The 16,055-nt window shown below is 40.3% G+C and overlaps 1 protein-coding gene across 3 annotated transcripts in view; it reads left to right on the forward strand.

Moving 5' to 3' along the window:
- The first annotated feature begins 1,081 nt into the window (after positions 1-1,081).
- SMAP1 (small ArfGAP 1) overlaps positions 1,082-16,055 on the forward strand; it is a 204,040-nt gene continuing 189,066 nt past the window's right edge. Inside the window, exon 1 of one of the 3 annotated variants that reach the window (XM_030315789.1) lies at positions 1,082-1,416. In XM_030315789.1, the coding sequence (XP_030171649.1) occupies positions 1,299-1,416 (118 nt within the window). In that variant the 5' untranslated portion in view covers positions 1,082-1,298. The remainder of the gene's footprint in view (positions 1,417-16,055) is intronic. The other 2 variants (XM_030315790.1, XM_032593197.1) reach the window with 2 other exon arrangements.

Consider the following 16,055-nt stretch of genomic DNA (forward strand, 5'->3'; position numbering starts at 1 on the left):
AGTGAGTATGAGGGTCACCTTTATGCAGGGCCTATGGTAGGAATTGGCCCTGTGGAAAAGTATAGGACACAGGCCCCATCTCATTGCCTTTCTTAGCATCTGTTCCTCCATAGGCAAGAGCCACGTTTATTCTGATTGCAAAAGCTTCATATTAGAAATTGGTCATATGCCATAATATGCCAAAATAGTCAAATAGCCTCACACAGGGTTCAAATCCCATGAGTCCTGATTGGGGAGCTCCGGGTTCTAATTAAGTGTCTTCTTTCCCTAGTTTTTCACACATTAAAGAACACTGTTTATGTAGCTTCTTGTTAAAGTAACATCACCCAGTGTTTGCCTCCTTGTGAAAGGCCTTTACTTTCCTTATGAAAGGCCTTGTTTTCACGTGTTTTGGACTCTGGATCCAGACTGCTTTGGATTTGAATCTCAACTCCTCCACTGGGTAGCTCTGTAACCCGGGCAAGTTATTTAACTCTTCCATACCTCATTTTCCACATCTGTATAATGAGAATAACGTTATCACAGGGTTGTGATAAGGGTTAATGAGTTCATAGTTCTTGGCACAGAGTAACCACTCAATGTCAGCCCTTAACATATGTCACTACCCAACTATTTCTCTGGGACTGTTTTCACTATTTTATTCCACTAGTGTCTCCAATTTCTAGGATAGTGCCTGTTTCAAAACTGCAGGTGAATAAACATGGAATGAATAAATGAATGCACTCAATCACTTTTATTTATGCATTTCCAACGTTGCGCCAGCAAGCGCAAAGGCAAGAAAGCAAGTCAAAGTCACCTCCTTGTAAAGGTCTTCCTTCACCGGGTTTCACCTGAGGGCACTCTGGTACAGTGTGATCTCCAAGGTGGGGAAGCCCACAGCGGGCAGCACTAAATACCTTCCCGCAATCACCTTTGGCGAAGGGCCCAGCGCAGAGATCCCCTCCCGGCCGGTTTCCCGGGGAAGTTCGGCGCATGCGCAGCTCGCCCGGCGCCTGGGTTCCTTCCTGCGGCGCCACCCGGAAGCTTCAGCTCCGTCTCCCCCCTCCCCCTCCCCCTCCCCCTCCTTGTGCCTCGCCGGCTCTGGCTGTGCGTGCGGGGCTGGCCCGGCGAGGAGGCGGGACACGTCGGCGCTGCCACCCGCCGCCGCCGCTCCTCCTTCTGTTCCAGCTGCCGCTGCCGCCGCCGCTTCCTTGGCTGAGTCCGCCCGCGGTCCGGCGGCTCCAGGTGTGTTCATCCCGCCCAGCTGCCAGAGCCCGCCGCCGCCGTAGCTGCCCCGGGCTCCTCGCCCCGCTTCCGAGATGGCGACGCGCTCCTGCCGGGAGAAGGCTCAGAAGCTGAATGAGCAGCACCAGCTCATCTTGTCCAAGCTGCTGAGGGAGGAGGACAACAAGTACTGCGCCGACTGCGAGGCCAAAGGTAGCGCGGACGTCGCCGCCCCTGGTCGGGGCCTCCTGCGGCCGGTGACCTTCCCGTCGCCACGGCGCCCGGGGCCCGAGCGGACGCCGCGGCAGCGCCCGGCCGGCCCCGGCCCTGAAGGGAGGGCGGGCGCAGGCTGGAGTCGCCCCTCACCTCCGCCAGAGGCGGTGGCGAGGTCAGGCCCGTGGGCGCCGGCACTGGCCCCAGCCCCTTCTCCTCCCCGGCCCCGGGGCAGAGCCGTGCCCGCGTCGCGATGCTCAGACCCCCCCGCCCCCCCCCCCCCCCCAGAGGGCCGGGGCCAGAGCCGCGCCGGGAGCGCGGAACGGGGCGACGGCCTGGCCAGGGCTTAGGGTTAAAGGGTTGCCCTCCACCCGCCTCAGCTCGCAGGTACATCCGTGGGTGGGGCCACCCTTAGTCTCGGTCTCCGCCTCGACCCTTCCCCCGTGACCACGTCGTGCCTCCCGGGGCTCCGAGGCTCGGTATCTCAGGTGGAGCCCTACCTGCCTGTCCACCTGACAGCTTTGTACCGGGCTTTTGCTTCTTCACGAGAAAGAGTATGGTGGTCCTTTTTTGCTGGTTTGGAGTTTTACTGAGTGAAACCATTGGGGAGGGGTCTTTAGTAGTAGTAGTAGTGATAACTGTTTTTTTAAATCTAGATATTAGCCAGAATGAAGAGGAATTTCATTACGTGAGTCCCGTGGACGGTGTGCTTATTATGTTCCTGAAGCTTTTAATAATTACATTGTGTCTGACCAGTTGCTTTGGGAGAACATGTGGACATTGGTTTGTGTGACCCATAGACGTTGAAGGTGCATTTTTTAAAGATCCAGAGGTGAAAAAAACCCCCTAATTTTAGTTTGTTCAGTTGGAGGGCTTCTGCCTCAGCTTTTGAAATAGATACACTATTTTTAGCCTATATGTTTGGGTTTGGCGATCTGATTTATATTTAATGTCTTCTAAGTAATCTCATGAGAAAAAGGTTTCAGATTTTTAAAAAGAAACCTGTCATGTGTTCAGGAAAAGATCTTGCTTATTTGTAAATTGGTTTATTTGGTGAGAAATAGGTAGTTCTCCAAAGCAGAAGTCAGACTTTGAGAATGTCATTTAAGATTTCTGTTATTTGACTCAGACTTTTCCTGACGCTTTACTGTTCTTACTCAATATTGTGTAAATGAGGCACGTTTCAGTGGGCTGATAATGTTTGATTAGACTAAGCCACATGGCATCAGGAAGTCACTTCACTACCATACTATCATAACAGGTACTGGATCACTGGAAGGTCATGTGGGAATACTGTAACTGACCATGTGTTGAAGCACTTTTCATATAGTACCTTGACTCACCCAAGCTGATATTTATTCTGTGTAACTTTTCAGGTGATGAATTAAAAATGCCTGATTATTGTAGTAAAACTTGTTTACCTCATATTGATTATGTGTGTGGATTTTGGGGGAATACTCTTTTGTATTGAGGCTCAATTACTCATCACTGCACTAGTAGAACGCTGAAAAATGGGGCCTTTAAAAGGCCAGAAAAAGAAATGAGCTGCATTTTGGGTAATAAGTTACATGCTTAAAAAGAGATCCTAGTATATTTTAAAATCTATTCATTAAATATTAAATAGTAACAGTTTTAGTAAGTACCTTCATTAGGTATAGAAATAATTGAAAAATAACGTTTGTTTAAATTTTTGTCCCCCAAAAAGTACTTTATAAAATCAGATATTCACTAATGCTTCCCAAAAATAATTTATAGGTTTTTAAAAAGCCATTATTTGCCACATGGTAACATTTCCATTTCCATCTTTTGAAGTAAGGAGAGGAGAATCATGTACTTTTAAAATTAGGGCAAAAATTTTATTTTAATCTGAGGAAAAGGGAGCATTAGTTTTGCTTGCTATTTGTATTGCCACTGAGGTCCATAGATATATATTGCATGAATGTTTTATTTTGGTTTTGTTTCGTCTTCTGTTTCTGGGTTTGTTTTTGAGAAATGGAGAAGGTTGGAGAGAAGAGAATAGTATCAAGAGTTTGAGGATGCAATGTGAAGGGCATGAATTCCAGTCATGATTTAGAAAGACCATTACTCTTTCCATGTTGTTACTAAATCTTGAATGATACTAAATTGATCTTCTAAAAATTTATTTTATTTTAAATGTTTATTTATTTATGAGAGAGACAGAGTGTGAGCGGGGGAGGGGCAGAGAGAGAGGGAGACACAGAATCCGAAGCAGGCTCCAGGCTCTGAGCTGTCAGCACAGAGCCCGAAGGGGAGCTTGAACTCACGAACCGTGAGATCATGACCTGAGCCAAAGTCAGACGCTTAACCGACTGAGCCACCCAGGCGCCCCAACTTCTAAACATTTTTTTAATGTTTATTCATTTTTGAGGGAGAGAGAGAGACAGAGCGAGACAGAGCGTGAGCAGTGGAGGGGCAGAGAGAGAGAGAGGGAGACACACAACTGAAAGCGGGCTGCAGGCTGTCAGCACAGAGCCTGACACGGGGCTTGAACTCACGAACTGTGAGATCATGACCTGAGTGGAAGTTGGAGACTTATCCGACAGAGCCACCCAGACACCTCTTAAATTGATCTTCTGAATTATTTCACTGTTTTATCTTGATCTTCCAGGAAAAAAAACATCACAGTTAAGTTTAATTAGTTTAATTAGATTTGATCTCATAGTTGTATTACTTGAAAAATTTGACATGATTGGACCACTGATATAATTAAATATATTTTGTACAAGTTTTGAGTCTTTGGTATGGTTGAACCCCATTATAGAGCTCTTTAGTAGGGTTCTTGGCTTGTTAAATGATTTTGGATTCATTATTATACATGCCAGACAACATAGTAAATGCAGATAGTGAAATTCTGATTAAGTGTATTTTTAAAAGATATGCTAAGGGTCTTATTCTACACCTTAGCTATTCTACAGAGTTCCATACTGTATGTATATATATATATGTGTGTGTGTGTATATGTATGTATGTATATATATATATATATATATATATATATATATAAATGTTTTCCTCACTAATAAACTACATCAAGCTTTTCATGTATTTTGAAGCTATTTCCTAGTTAACTCAGTTTTCTTTCAAAAAATACTTCCTCCACTGCTCTTTGAGAACAAGTACCAAAGACTAAATTTAAAGTGTAGGGCTAAAGATTACCCCATTCTGTTGACTTGTAATAGTTGGCAGAGTTATATCAATTGGATTTTGACATTTTCTTATTGAGTCACCAGTGTGTGTTTCCTGAGTTGACATTATTTAAGAAGTAAGGAGGGAGAGAAGGATGGCATAGGTGCCAGTTTCCTGCTCTTGATTCTACACTTACTAGATCTGTTGAGCAACTAGAGAAAAAAAACAGGCAGATGGGGCTGGACTTCCTCTCCCTGGCCTCATTGGTGACTCTCTGGGAGTTTTAATACAGTTCTATTGGTTATTAGTTGGTGGCGATTTATGGAGCAGTGAGGATTTAGGCCTCTTGCCAATCTAAAGTTTAGTTTCTAGTATTTAAAATTTCATCCACGGTTAGTACTAGTTTTGATTCTGAACGTGTATCAATTGGCATGAATATGTTGCCTCTTGCCCAGTAAGTTTTGGGGTAGTAAGGAACAAGCTTTTTTGAACACTTAGAGATTGTTTTGTTTCATCTGTCTGGTATTAAGAGGTTAGGTTCCTTGCCCAGATCAAGCACTTATTTCTTCATTCCACAGATCGTGACTTGAGGGGACAATGCTAAACACTGTATTGGATTATGGAGCTAAAATATTTGTGAGACCTAAGGAGACCTAAGGAGTTTGTTCAGAGAGGACTGCATTTTTGCAAATGAGTAATTCCAAAACAGTGTACTAAGTATTATAATAGTGGTTATAAGAGGTGCCTCCCTCTCTACTTATTTTGGGCTGCTGTCCCATCTCATGTGACTTTTGGTTGTCTTCACGGTTCCTAGAATGCTGCCTCAAGGCCCTTGCACATGCTGTTCTTTCTGCCTGTGAAGTTCTCTAACAGTTTTTTGCTTGATCAGTTTTACATATCATCCCCTTTCTGCTTAAATGTTTCTTGAAGGGAAGTGCTTCTCTCTGATTTTCTATATTAGATTGGACTTTCCTTTATACGTGTAAGACACATCCTGAATGTTTTATTACATTTAAGTACAGTTGTAGTTAAACATTATTTGGGTATTTATTGGGTAATCTATATCCCTGTTGGATTATAGCTATAAGAGAGAAGAGACCTTGTTTATCTTGTTTAGGCTTGTATCCCCTGCCTTCTACACAATGGGTGACATGTGGTAGGTCTAGTGTAACTCAACAAGTATCTTTTGAATGAATGAATGTGAATGAGTACAGAGCCAAGGGCAGGCAGCAGGGTATGTGGAAATAGTTCACATATAGGCGGAGTGACCCTGTTGGAAAATATTTACAGGAGTCTTGTTTGAGCTAGGTTCAGAAGATGGAGTGGGATTTTAGCAGATGGAGAAGGAATTAAAGGAGACAGCTGCACACACAAGGTGCATAAGAGGTATTTAAAATAACATAAGAGGTTTCCATGTGGACTTTTTTGGGTAAGCTTTCTTTAAGCATGGTCAGATTTGATGGTGGCGGGTCAGGAAGAACTGAAATGGTGAGAGATTCCAGGCATGTCACTTAATTATCACAGTAGTCCAAGCAAGAGTGTAAGGACCTGAACTCACTTAATGTTGGGGTATAGGGCAGGAAACAGAACAGCTGTAGCTATTTTAAGGAATAGGGTGTTTACATTGGAGAGGCTGAAGGAGCAAAAATTGGGAACCACTACTGGACTTCTGGCTTCAAGGCTACACACTATTACCACTGCTACTGTTACTACCACTGCCATGGCTTCTCACCCGTGGAGCTGGTGAGCCAGCAGATGGGGGAATAAGACTGTGGTTACTGCAACCCTTCAATGTCTTGTTAGACATTTTTTCAGTTGCCCTTACTATAGGAAGATGGTCTTTGCTGAACTTGTGCCTTCCACGTGCAAATAACTGGCAGACTAATGTCCAACACTTTGCCTTCAAGGGAGTCTTCTAGCTTTCTAACCTTTTCAAAAAGTAGAAACATGAAGTGAAGGTTGTGAGACCCAGTCCAAGAGTCTACTACAGGCAGTGAGGATGGAGAACATTTTTCATTAAGTGTGTAATGTTTAAGAGTTCTTATGTAAACTTATTTTAAAGTAATTCATATTAAAAAGTAAAATTCACTTGAGAAACTGATGTTTATAATGATGTTGATGCTTATAGGATAAATTCATACAAACAAAATCTTTGATTGTAATTCACCTAAAGAGACCTGCAAATCTGAAAGTTCCCTCAAAATGCTAACCTTCAGGTTTGATTGGTCCGTTGTTGTCATAATTCTGCTGATCTTGAGATTTTCTCTGATGATTATGTGTAGAGCCTGGTGTCAGAGCCAGGATAGAAACCACTGGTCTCTCTCTGACTCATCAGAGCACAAGCAGGGGAGGAGCAGAGAGAGATGGAGACACAGAATCAGAAACAGGCTCCAGGCTCTGAGCTGTCAGCACAGAGCCTGATGCGTCTCCAACTTGGAACTGCGAGATCATGACCTGAGCCGAAGTTGGACGTTTAACCGACTGAGCCACCCAGGTGCCCCTATCTTGGCGTTTTAAACCACAGAAACAACTTGATAGACTTGAAAGAGCACTGACCTGGATTAAGTTAGTAAAGCTAGGTTTGAGTCCAGCTTTTGCCTCTTGACTTACTTGGTGACCAGTTGTCCCTGTTCTCATTGAACCTTACTACAAAGATTTATTTCAGCTCTGATGTGATCTGTGTTCTTTTTTGAAACCTATGTTTCATATCACTTCTAAGTCAGTATTTACTATTGTTGATTTCAAAAAAATTGTTTTTTTAAAATTAATAATTTAATTTTGGGTCTTACAGAACTTTGGATCTTGATCAAACCTGTATACTTTTAAAGCTTTTCACTGATGATTTAGGTCTTTCTGAGCCAATTACCTGGTATTATCTTTAATTATCTCAAGCTGTATCATATAACCCACAGGAATATTCCTCACAGATTGAGGAATCCTTTTGTTTGAAACTTTTTCCCTAATGCTTTCATGGATTAGAGTAATATCAAAGAAACTATCACCTGTTCTAGTCATCTACTACAGCCATACTTTAGGACTGTATAGCCATACATAACCATACATTTAGTCATACATAGTACCATATGGAAATGACTTAAAAAATTTCACTAAAAAGAGCTTAGAGGCATGTGGGTAGCTCAGTTGATTGAGTGTCTGACTCTTGATTTCAGCTCCGGTCATGATTCCAGGGTGGTGGGATTGAGCCCCACATTGGGCTCTGTGCTGTTGGAAATATGTACTAATTTCATGCTCGTGTCCATTTTGAGTGGTAAATATGAGAACTTTGAGAGTCTAAAGGGCAGAGAATTATAAGCCTTCCAGTAATTCTCCATTCTCTGTGCATCCTCCCCTTTCCCCCAACAATTTTTCTTTTTTTTGCCTCCATTTCACAAGAGATCCAGGTGATTGCTTTTAGGAGTGATTGATGATAGACTTTCATATGTCTATCACTGATCTTTTGTAAAGAGTGCATTTCAAGCACCAATGATCAGCTAAACCCAAATCTTAAAAAGAAAATAAAGGGAATTTAAAACTTCTCTGGGAAATTATATTTAGGATAACTTTATCTTCCAATACAGGAACATTCATTAAAAATTATGGTTTAGTCTAGATGTTTTTTAATTGATGTATTTCTACTCTTGAAAGCTGCTTTTAATGTAGGGTGGTGATGGTGCATCGTGCCAAAAAACTAGCAGAAGTATGATTTTTGAAGTGAAATGATCATCACTAGTATATTAATTTCCTAATGCTGCTATCAAAAATTATCACAAACCTAGTGGCTTAAACAACACAAATTATCATCTTACAGTTCTGGAGGTTAGAATCCAAAATGAGTCTTCTTGAGCTAAGATCAAATGTGTTCCTTTTGAGGCACTAGGGGAGAATCTGTTTCCTTATCTTTTCTAGCTTCTGGAAGTCACCTGTGATGTTTGCCTCATGGCCCCTTCTGCCATCTTCAAGTGTGTCATCTTCAGATCTCTTTCTGCCTTTTTGTGTTTGCATCAATACATCTTCTCTGGCTTTTGCAAGGACCCTTATGATTACATTGGGTTTATCTGGATAATCTAGGATAATACTATCTCAGTGTCCTTAACTTAAACACACCTGCAAAGTCTGCTAGGCATTATGATAATTTATAAGGAGCAAATAAAATACAGTCTAAAGTTTGTCATATTATTAGCCAAAAGAATGCCCCATAAGTACTTTTAGCTCCAAGGAGCTGTACAGCTTTTTGATTCTGTGACATAGGAATTTTTTGTTGTGAGACCTGTGGCTCACTTCCTAGGACTTGAAAATCATTGTTTGGGGGAAATCCCTGATTTTAATGGCTTCCTATTGTGCCAAAATGAGTTATTGCTCTATTAATATGCCCTTTATTTATTTTTTTTTTTCAACGTTTATTTATTTTTGGGACAGAGAGAGACAGAGCATGAACGGGGGAGGGGCAGAGAGAGAGGGAGACACAGAATCGGAAACAGGCTCCAGGCTCCGAGCCGTCAGCCCAGAGCCTGACGCGGGGCTCGAACTCGCGGACCGCGACATCGTGACCTGGCTGAAGTCGGACGCTTAACCGACTGCGCCACCCAGGCGCCCCAATATGCCCTTTATAAACAAAGAAGGGTTTTCTCGAGTTTATGTCTTCTCTCTCTTTTTTTTTTTAATGTTTTTATTTATTTTTGAGACAGAGAGAGACAGATTATGAACAGGGGAGGGGCAGAGAGAGAGAGGGAGACACAGAATCTGAAGCAGGCTCCAGGCTCTGAGCTGTCACCACAGAGCCCAACGTGGGGCTCAAACTCACGGAGTGTGAGATCATGACCTGGGCCGAAGTCGGACGCCCAACCGACTGAGCCACCCAGGCGCCCCTATGTCTTCTCTTAATAATTCTTTTGTTTTTGACCTCAGGAGAGTGATCCTTTTACTGAGATTAGCTTGCTCCAATCTAGGGTTCATGATAGTAGGATATATATTTGAATAGCTAAATCAGAACAAAACTGTGGATTATTTTTAATGGCAAACAGTGGAGCATGAACTTGATCAGGAGCCTTCACCACTACACCATATCTTTGTCAAAAACCAAAACACTGCACACGGGGTAAAACAAAGCAGAAAGATGAGTTTATTATAAGGCTTTTTACCTGCAAGTCAGGAAACTCAAGGCTGTGGGAGCAGTGAGTTCGGAGTTGCTCACAGACTAAGGGATTTTTATGGGATAAATACAGAAGTTACTTGGTTGCCTAGTAGTCTTGTTTGGATTTGGGTAGCTTGGTTAGGAACAAGGAAGTTCATAGATGGCCTGAACAGACTTGGTGTTTGATGATTGGCTGGTGTCCTTTACTTATTTCTGAGAGAAGAGCTGTAAGTTTCTGTAAGATTGGGTTAAGTTTCCTTTATGCATTGGTGTTGACTGTGTCCAATTTGTCCTTGACATAAGTGACTTCATTTTGGTTTGGTTCTACACCTTCTAGACTTAAGAGTATGAAATCACATCTTATATAGATAAAATTTAAAATCAGATTTGACTGGGCTTTAAAACCCCTTAATAGTTTATATGATTTTTATGTCTTCAACTGTGTATAATTATTCTTATGGAAACAAGAATTTCATTACTTCAAAATAATTGGGCTTCATTAAAGAAAAGAAACAAAGGAAAGTTTCTGCATTTCAAACTGTTCTACTTAAAGTTAAATATTGTCCCTAGTGGTGAATGGCCATAGGTGAATACTCAGGTTATTTCTCCTTGACAGCGTTCCTTTTTATAATTTTAATATTAAATTTGTGTAATCTTAATAAATGTTGATATATTTATTAATAGAGCTATATATGATGACTATTACATGATAATAATGTATATGAAGCATTTATAGAGTTTGATATATAGTAGGTAGTCAGTAAATGTTGCATTTGTATCTTAAGTCTTGTATAAGACCTATAAACATTTTTGTTTTCTTTTTTCCTCCAATTATTTTATTATTATTATTTTTTTTTAATGTAAGTATTTTTTTTCTTTTTTCTAAGTGTTTTAGTTCTGGTTTAGTTAACATACAGTGTTATGTTAGTTTCAAGTGTACAGTGTAGTGATTCAGTAATTCTGTACATTACTTGGTGTTCACCATGATAAAGGTATTCTTTAATTCCCATCACCTATTTTCACCCTCCTGTAACCATCAGTTTGTTCTCTATAGTTAAGTGACTGTTTCTTAGTTTGTTCTTTTTCCATTTACTTGTTTGTTTTGTTTCTTAAATTCCACATATGAGTGAAATCATATGCTGTTTTTCTTTCTCTGACTTATTTCCCTATATATAGCATGTATAGCATATATCTAGCTCCTCCAATTACTTTTTAAGAGAATTGTTCAAGGTTTCAGATGTAAGAAAACTCCTTCCTCCTCCATATTTTCCCTAAGTTTTATTGTTGTGAAATTTTTCTGAATTTTGTGTTTTGTTTTTTTTTTTTAACTTAGAAGTTGTAATTGACTATGAGGGTTAACTTTTGGTTGTAATTATTGTAGGAAGTAAAAACAAGCAAACAGCTATCCAAATATTTGATAGAGACACATTCTGTTCTTTGTAATGTGGTTTCCTTTTCTATTTGCATTAAATTGTTATTTTTTACAAGCAAAGGTTACTAGTCTCTTGTTGCAATTACTCTCTCCATATTGTGAGATTACAAATGATTTTTTTCATTGTGGAAATTTTGCTCAGCTATTGTACAGAAGCAGCTTCCCTTCTATTGTTTATTTACTGAAAATTAGTTGTTACTTGGGATTTGTTTTTTATCAGGGACAATGATTTTACTTCCGTAGATGAGACAAGGCTATCAGGTGACTGCCTTCTTTTTTGGCCTTTTATCACTTGTCCCAAATTTATGGCAATTATACTTTGACTGGTTTTTAACTTAGTTGATAAAATATGCCTGTAAACAACAGGAAACAATAGTTTTTGCCTAAAATAAATGTTTGTCTAGCTTTCAAAAAAATAGTTGAGGGGACTTCCAGTTTCTAGTCTGGCTTTAAGACTGGAAGGAGCTTCAAGTCTCCACTCCATCCTAACAAGTAAAAAGCTCAGCAAACTGCAAAATCAGCATCTCTTCTTAGATCTTAAGTGAAGTCACAGGGCAAACTGCTGTCCCCAAAATAGGAGAGACAGGCGAATATAGAGAATCACAATTCAATTATAACTCTGTGGAAACCAGTACTGAGGTAGGAAAACTATTGACAAATTGCTGGAGGCTCACTGTGGACAAATATAAGAGTCAGAAACTCCAGGAGGACACAGTTACGGGTAAGGTCCCACACTTTGGTGAGTTTTACCACCAGGAGCTCAACACAGTGAATATGGGAGAAAAACCTATGCTTCTGGCAGGGGAAGGAGAAAAGGAACCATCTTGAAATACACCAGAGCATTCTGTTCTTACTTAGCAAGGTCTGCCTTCTGGAGAAACTGTTTAACTAGAGCTCAACCGACTTGGGGAAGGGAAATACCTAACTCCAGCCACCTGTAGCCTTTCTCAGGAGAGAAGGGAAATGCCAGTTTCAGTCTACTCTAGCCATCCTGTCCCATGGCGGAAGGGGACAGCTGTGGTAGGGGGGCTGAGATTTGTGAAGCTCACAGTACAGACAGAGGCTCACTGAAAGAGTGAGATGTAATCATAGAACTATGGAATGCTTCCCACCACATTACTAAAACTGTCTACAGCAGTTAATTTTATCTAGCACATCATATCCAGCTGTCAAGAAAAAATTACAAGGCAGGGTGCCTGGATGGCTCAGTTGGTTGAGTGTCCGACTTTGGCCCAGGTCATGATCTCAAGGTTCATGAGTTTGAGCCCCATGTTGGGCTTTGTGCTGACAGCTCAGAGCCTGGAGCCTCCTTCAGATTCTGTGTCTCCCTCTTTGTGTCCCTCCCCAGCTTGTTCTCTGTCTCTTTATCTCTCAAAAATAAATAAAAACATGAAAAAAATAAAAAAAAATTACAAGACGTACTAGGAGGCACAAAAAATAGTTGAGGTTCTTAAATTTCACAGTGAAATTGTTTCACATATCAAAAGTATGGTTACAGGCTACCAGCTCACCTTGTGACACCTAAATATAGTTGGAAAAACATGTAAAAATACTTTCATACATAAATGAATGTGTAAAGCATATGTAAATGGCTAAAGTTACACTATGTTCAGTTTGAATAAACTTGTTCACATCAAATCTATTCCAACCTCTTCCAGTTTAAAAGGTTCTGAAGTTTTGTAGACGAGAGTATCAGTCCCAAATAATACTGTTACCCAGAGCTAAGGGACAGATCTGTAAACTTTTGCTGCTCAACTGAACTATAATCTTTATAGTAGATCTCAAATACTCACATTCAAATTATTTTTAGAATTCACATGAAGTAAGGAGCATTATACTCATCAGTGACATTTCATATATGTATGTGTCCCTTGAAAATAGTTTACATGGAGGTTGTAATTACTCTTTATATTAAACCTTGGCTTAATATTTCTTTACCAAATCAATGATTTGAAAAAGTTGGGAGGGGGATCCTTCTAAGTTAAAAGAAACAAGAGATACAGCTAATCACAGTCTATGGTCCTCGAGAGGATGTTTTTGGAAAAAGGTATTTACAAGAAAATTTTGCGGTGAAGCACTGTTGTGGGAAATAGAACACATTATTAGATGGCATTGAAAACTTACTGTTAATTTGGTAGGTGTGATAATATTGTGGTTATGGGGAGAAACTTTATATTTTTTAGAGATTCATACTGAAAAAGTTAGAAGTGGTATCTTGATGTCTGAAATTACTTTCCTGTACCTCAACATAAAAAATGAAAATATGGCTAAAATGGCAAAATCTTAACAATTGTTGAATCTGGGCAGTGGATATGTGGGTGTTTGCCGTGCTATTCTTGTTTTCTGTTCTGTATTTGAAAATTTTTGATAATAAATATTAAAACAAGATTTTAGTTTTTAAGAAATAAACTCAAGGTACCAAATAAGTACATAAAAAATGTTCAGCTCTCCTTGGTTGCAGGTTTTTCTTTTTTTCCATTTGGAAGGATAGCATTAATTAACTAGTCTTGACTGATAGTATGTTTCTAGATATTTATATAATTCTCTATCAAATGATATCAGCATATATCAAGTATTCTGAACATGCTCAGAGTCTGCATAAACACACCAAGAGAATAAAAGAAGTTAAAAAAAATCAAACTATGATTACAAAAACAGTGTGATTAAGGAATAATTACATAAACTTTTGGCTCTTCATGGTAGACCCTTAGTGATTTTAGGTTGCTGGTCAGAAAAAGGATTATCATGGAGCTGTTTTAGTGCTGTGTAGCTGTTAAAAAAGCATTTGAAAATGCAGTAGTGAATGCTCTAATTTTACTTCTCCATCATCCTGTTTTTTAAGAATATGTTAAAGAGAACTGCCACAAACCATCACAGTACACCAGAACCTCTAATGCTAATCACTATCTTGGATTTTATCCAGGGGTTACTTAAAGAAGTATTCATTTCACAGGTACTTTATGAACACCTATTATGTGTAAGGCACAACTGCTAATTGCTGTATTAATTGAAGTAGTGTAAGGTATGTGAATCCTTACAAGGCTTCTGTTTAGGACTTTCCATTGTAGGACATAGAAACAGAAGTAGAATCAGGTGCTTATGAAAGCCCTAGAAGGGGTAGAAAAGTAGGCTCCATGCTGATGGAGCCTCTAGGACTGACTCCCAGATCACAGCAGAACTGACCTTCCAGGGAACCATTAACTCAGAGCCTGTCACTGAACTGTTGAGTCTAAGAAAACACCAAATTAGCTGTAGCCCAGGGATTAGAAAGCTACATCTGCCTTACAATACCGGTAAACTGGTAAGTAGGTACTGGAATGTGGGGTCTGTCATCATCTGTGTCAAAATTGCTTCACACCCACGAAGTGGGAGACTAGACATTCTATGATCTTGTCTTCCTGCAGAAAATAGCTAAAAAGGGCAGGAGAGTAGTTACCGCACTTTTGCTTTCAAATATTGCATAAGTGCATCTAATTGATGGAAACGTTCTCAGTCAGAACTTTATAAAAGAATCTGAGAAATAGAGTTTTTTAGCTTTTCATCCTCTGAAACCAGGAAGGCACACCAGAAATAGGGTGGAATAGAGGTTGTGTGAGCAAATCAGCAATATCTACCATGGTTTCTGTCTTAGCTAGTTGCATCAGAATGAATAGAATGTATGTAGCTTGAGAAGGAAAGAACTAGAAAGTCCTCCAGCAGCCATTTATTTTTTCTTTGTCTTTGGCTCTGTCTCTGGGTCTATAACACATGATTCTTTTTGCCTGCTTCATTCTTTACTAACTGCTTTCCCTTATTCATATGCTTGCCTATACCTCATTAGTTCCTAAGTCTATATGACCTGTTATTTGGCTTCCTAGAGGCGGTTGTCTTTTTCTTTGGGTCATATACCATATTCCTGGGTGAGATGAACTGGCCCAGCCTGGGCCATGTGCCTACCTCTGATCATTGTAACATGGAGGTGATGTGGTTTGAAGTAGTGGGGTTCAGAGCTAATGGGCAAGAAAGAATTCTTGAGACATCTTTGGGAAAAGGTGGTTTTATTAAAGCATGGGGACAGGACCTATGGGCAGAAAGAGCAATACTGGGGTTGTGAAGAGTGACTGATTATACAAGATTTTCTATCCTGTGGACAGGAGGATGATATTAGGGTTTTAGGAAATTGAGTCTATAGGTTTCTGGAGATGGCATTTTTTCTTTCAAATCATTAAGACAGTTGCAAACTGATGGAGACTCTGCCCTGCATGACCTTGATCTCTATCAGTTAACCATTTGTTTTTCCTTTTGTTCTTGGGCAGCCTGAGGAATGCCTGAGGAATGGGGGGTAGTGATTGTGGGGTGTTAGCTTGTGCTTTGCCCTCAGCTTGCCTTTTGCTCCCTCATCATTTCCCCCCTGAACAATTTTGACCCTTAAATCTCTAAGGTTGTTGAAGGCAGAAGGTCTCATGTTCTGTGTAGCTTCTTTCTGCTGAGTAGGGGCGTAGAGATGTCCCTACTTTTGGCTTGACATTGATCATCTGGGGAGTTTATATATATGAGTTACCAAAGGCAGAGGCAGCTGAATCCATTGTGGACAGTAAGTATCTCTGTGGGTGGTAACGATCATCGATGTGAAATCATTGTAGTGATGGAGTCTTGGCACCAAGTAGAGACATTGAAAAAGCCAACATACTAGGTAGGATTAATATAGCTATAAGGAATAAGTCCAACAGAGAGACCCCTAACAGTTGACCATAACCCCCCCTCCCCCCAAACCAGTAACTTAACCAATCATTTAAAGAGAGAGAAGGATTTTATAGAGCCTCAGTTTGGGTATCCATATCTTTTAATAGGCCTGTGACATTTTTGTGATAATCTGGAGTATATATACATCACTCTCTTAATAATGGCATATGTACCACCTTGTGGTGCTGTTAAAACATCTAATGCCAT

The sequence above is a fragment of the Lynx canadensis genome, chromosome B2 (assembly GCF_007474595.2).
Source record: "Lynx canadensis isolate LIC74 chromosome B2, mLynCan4.pri.v2, whole genome shotgun sequence".
Classification (NCBI taxonomy): domain Eukaryota; kingdom Metazoa; phylum Chordata; class Mammalia; order Carnivora; family Felidae; genus Lynx; species Lynx canadensis.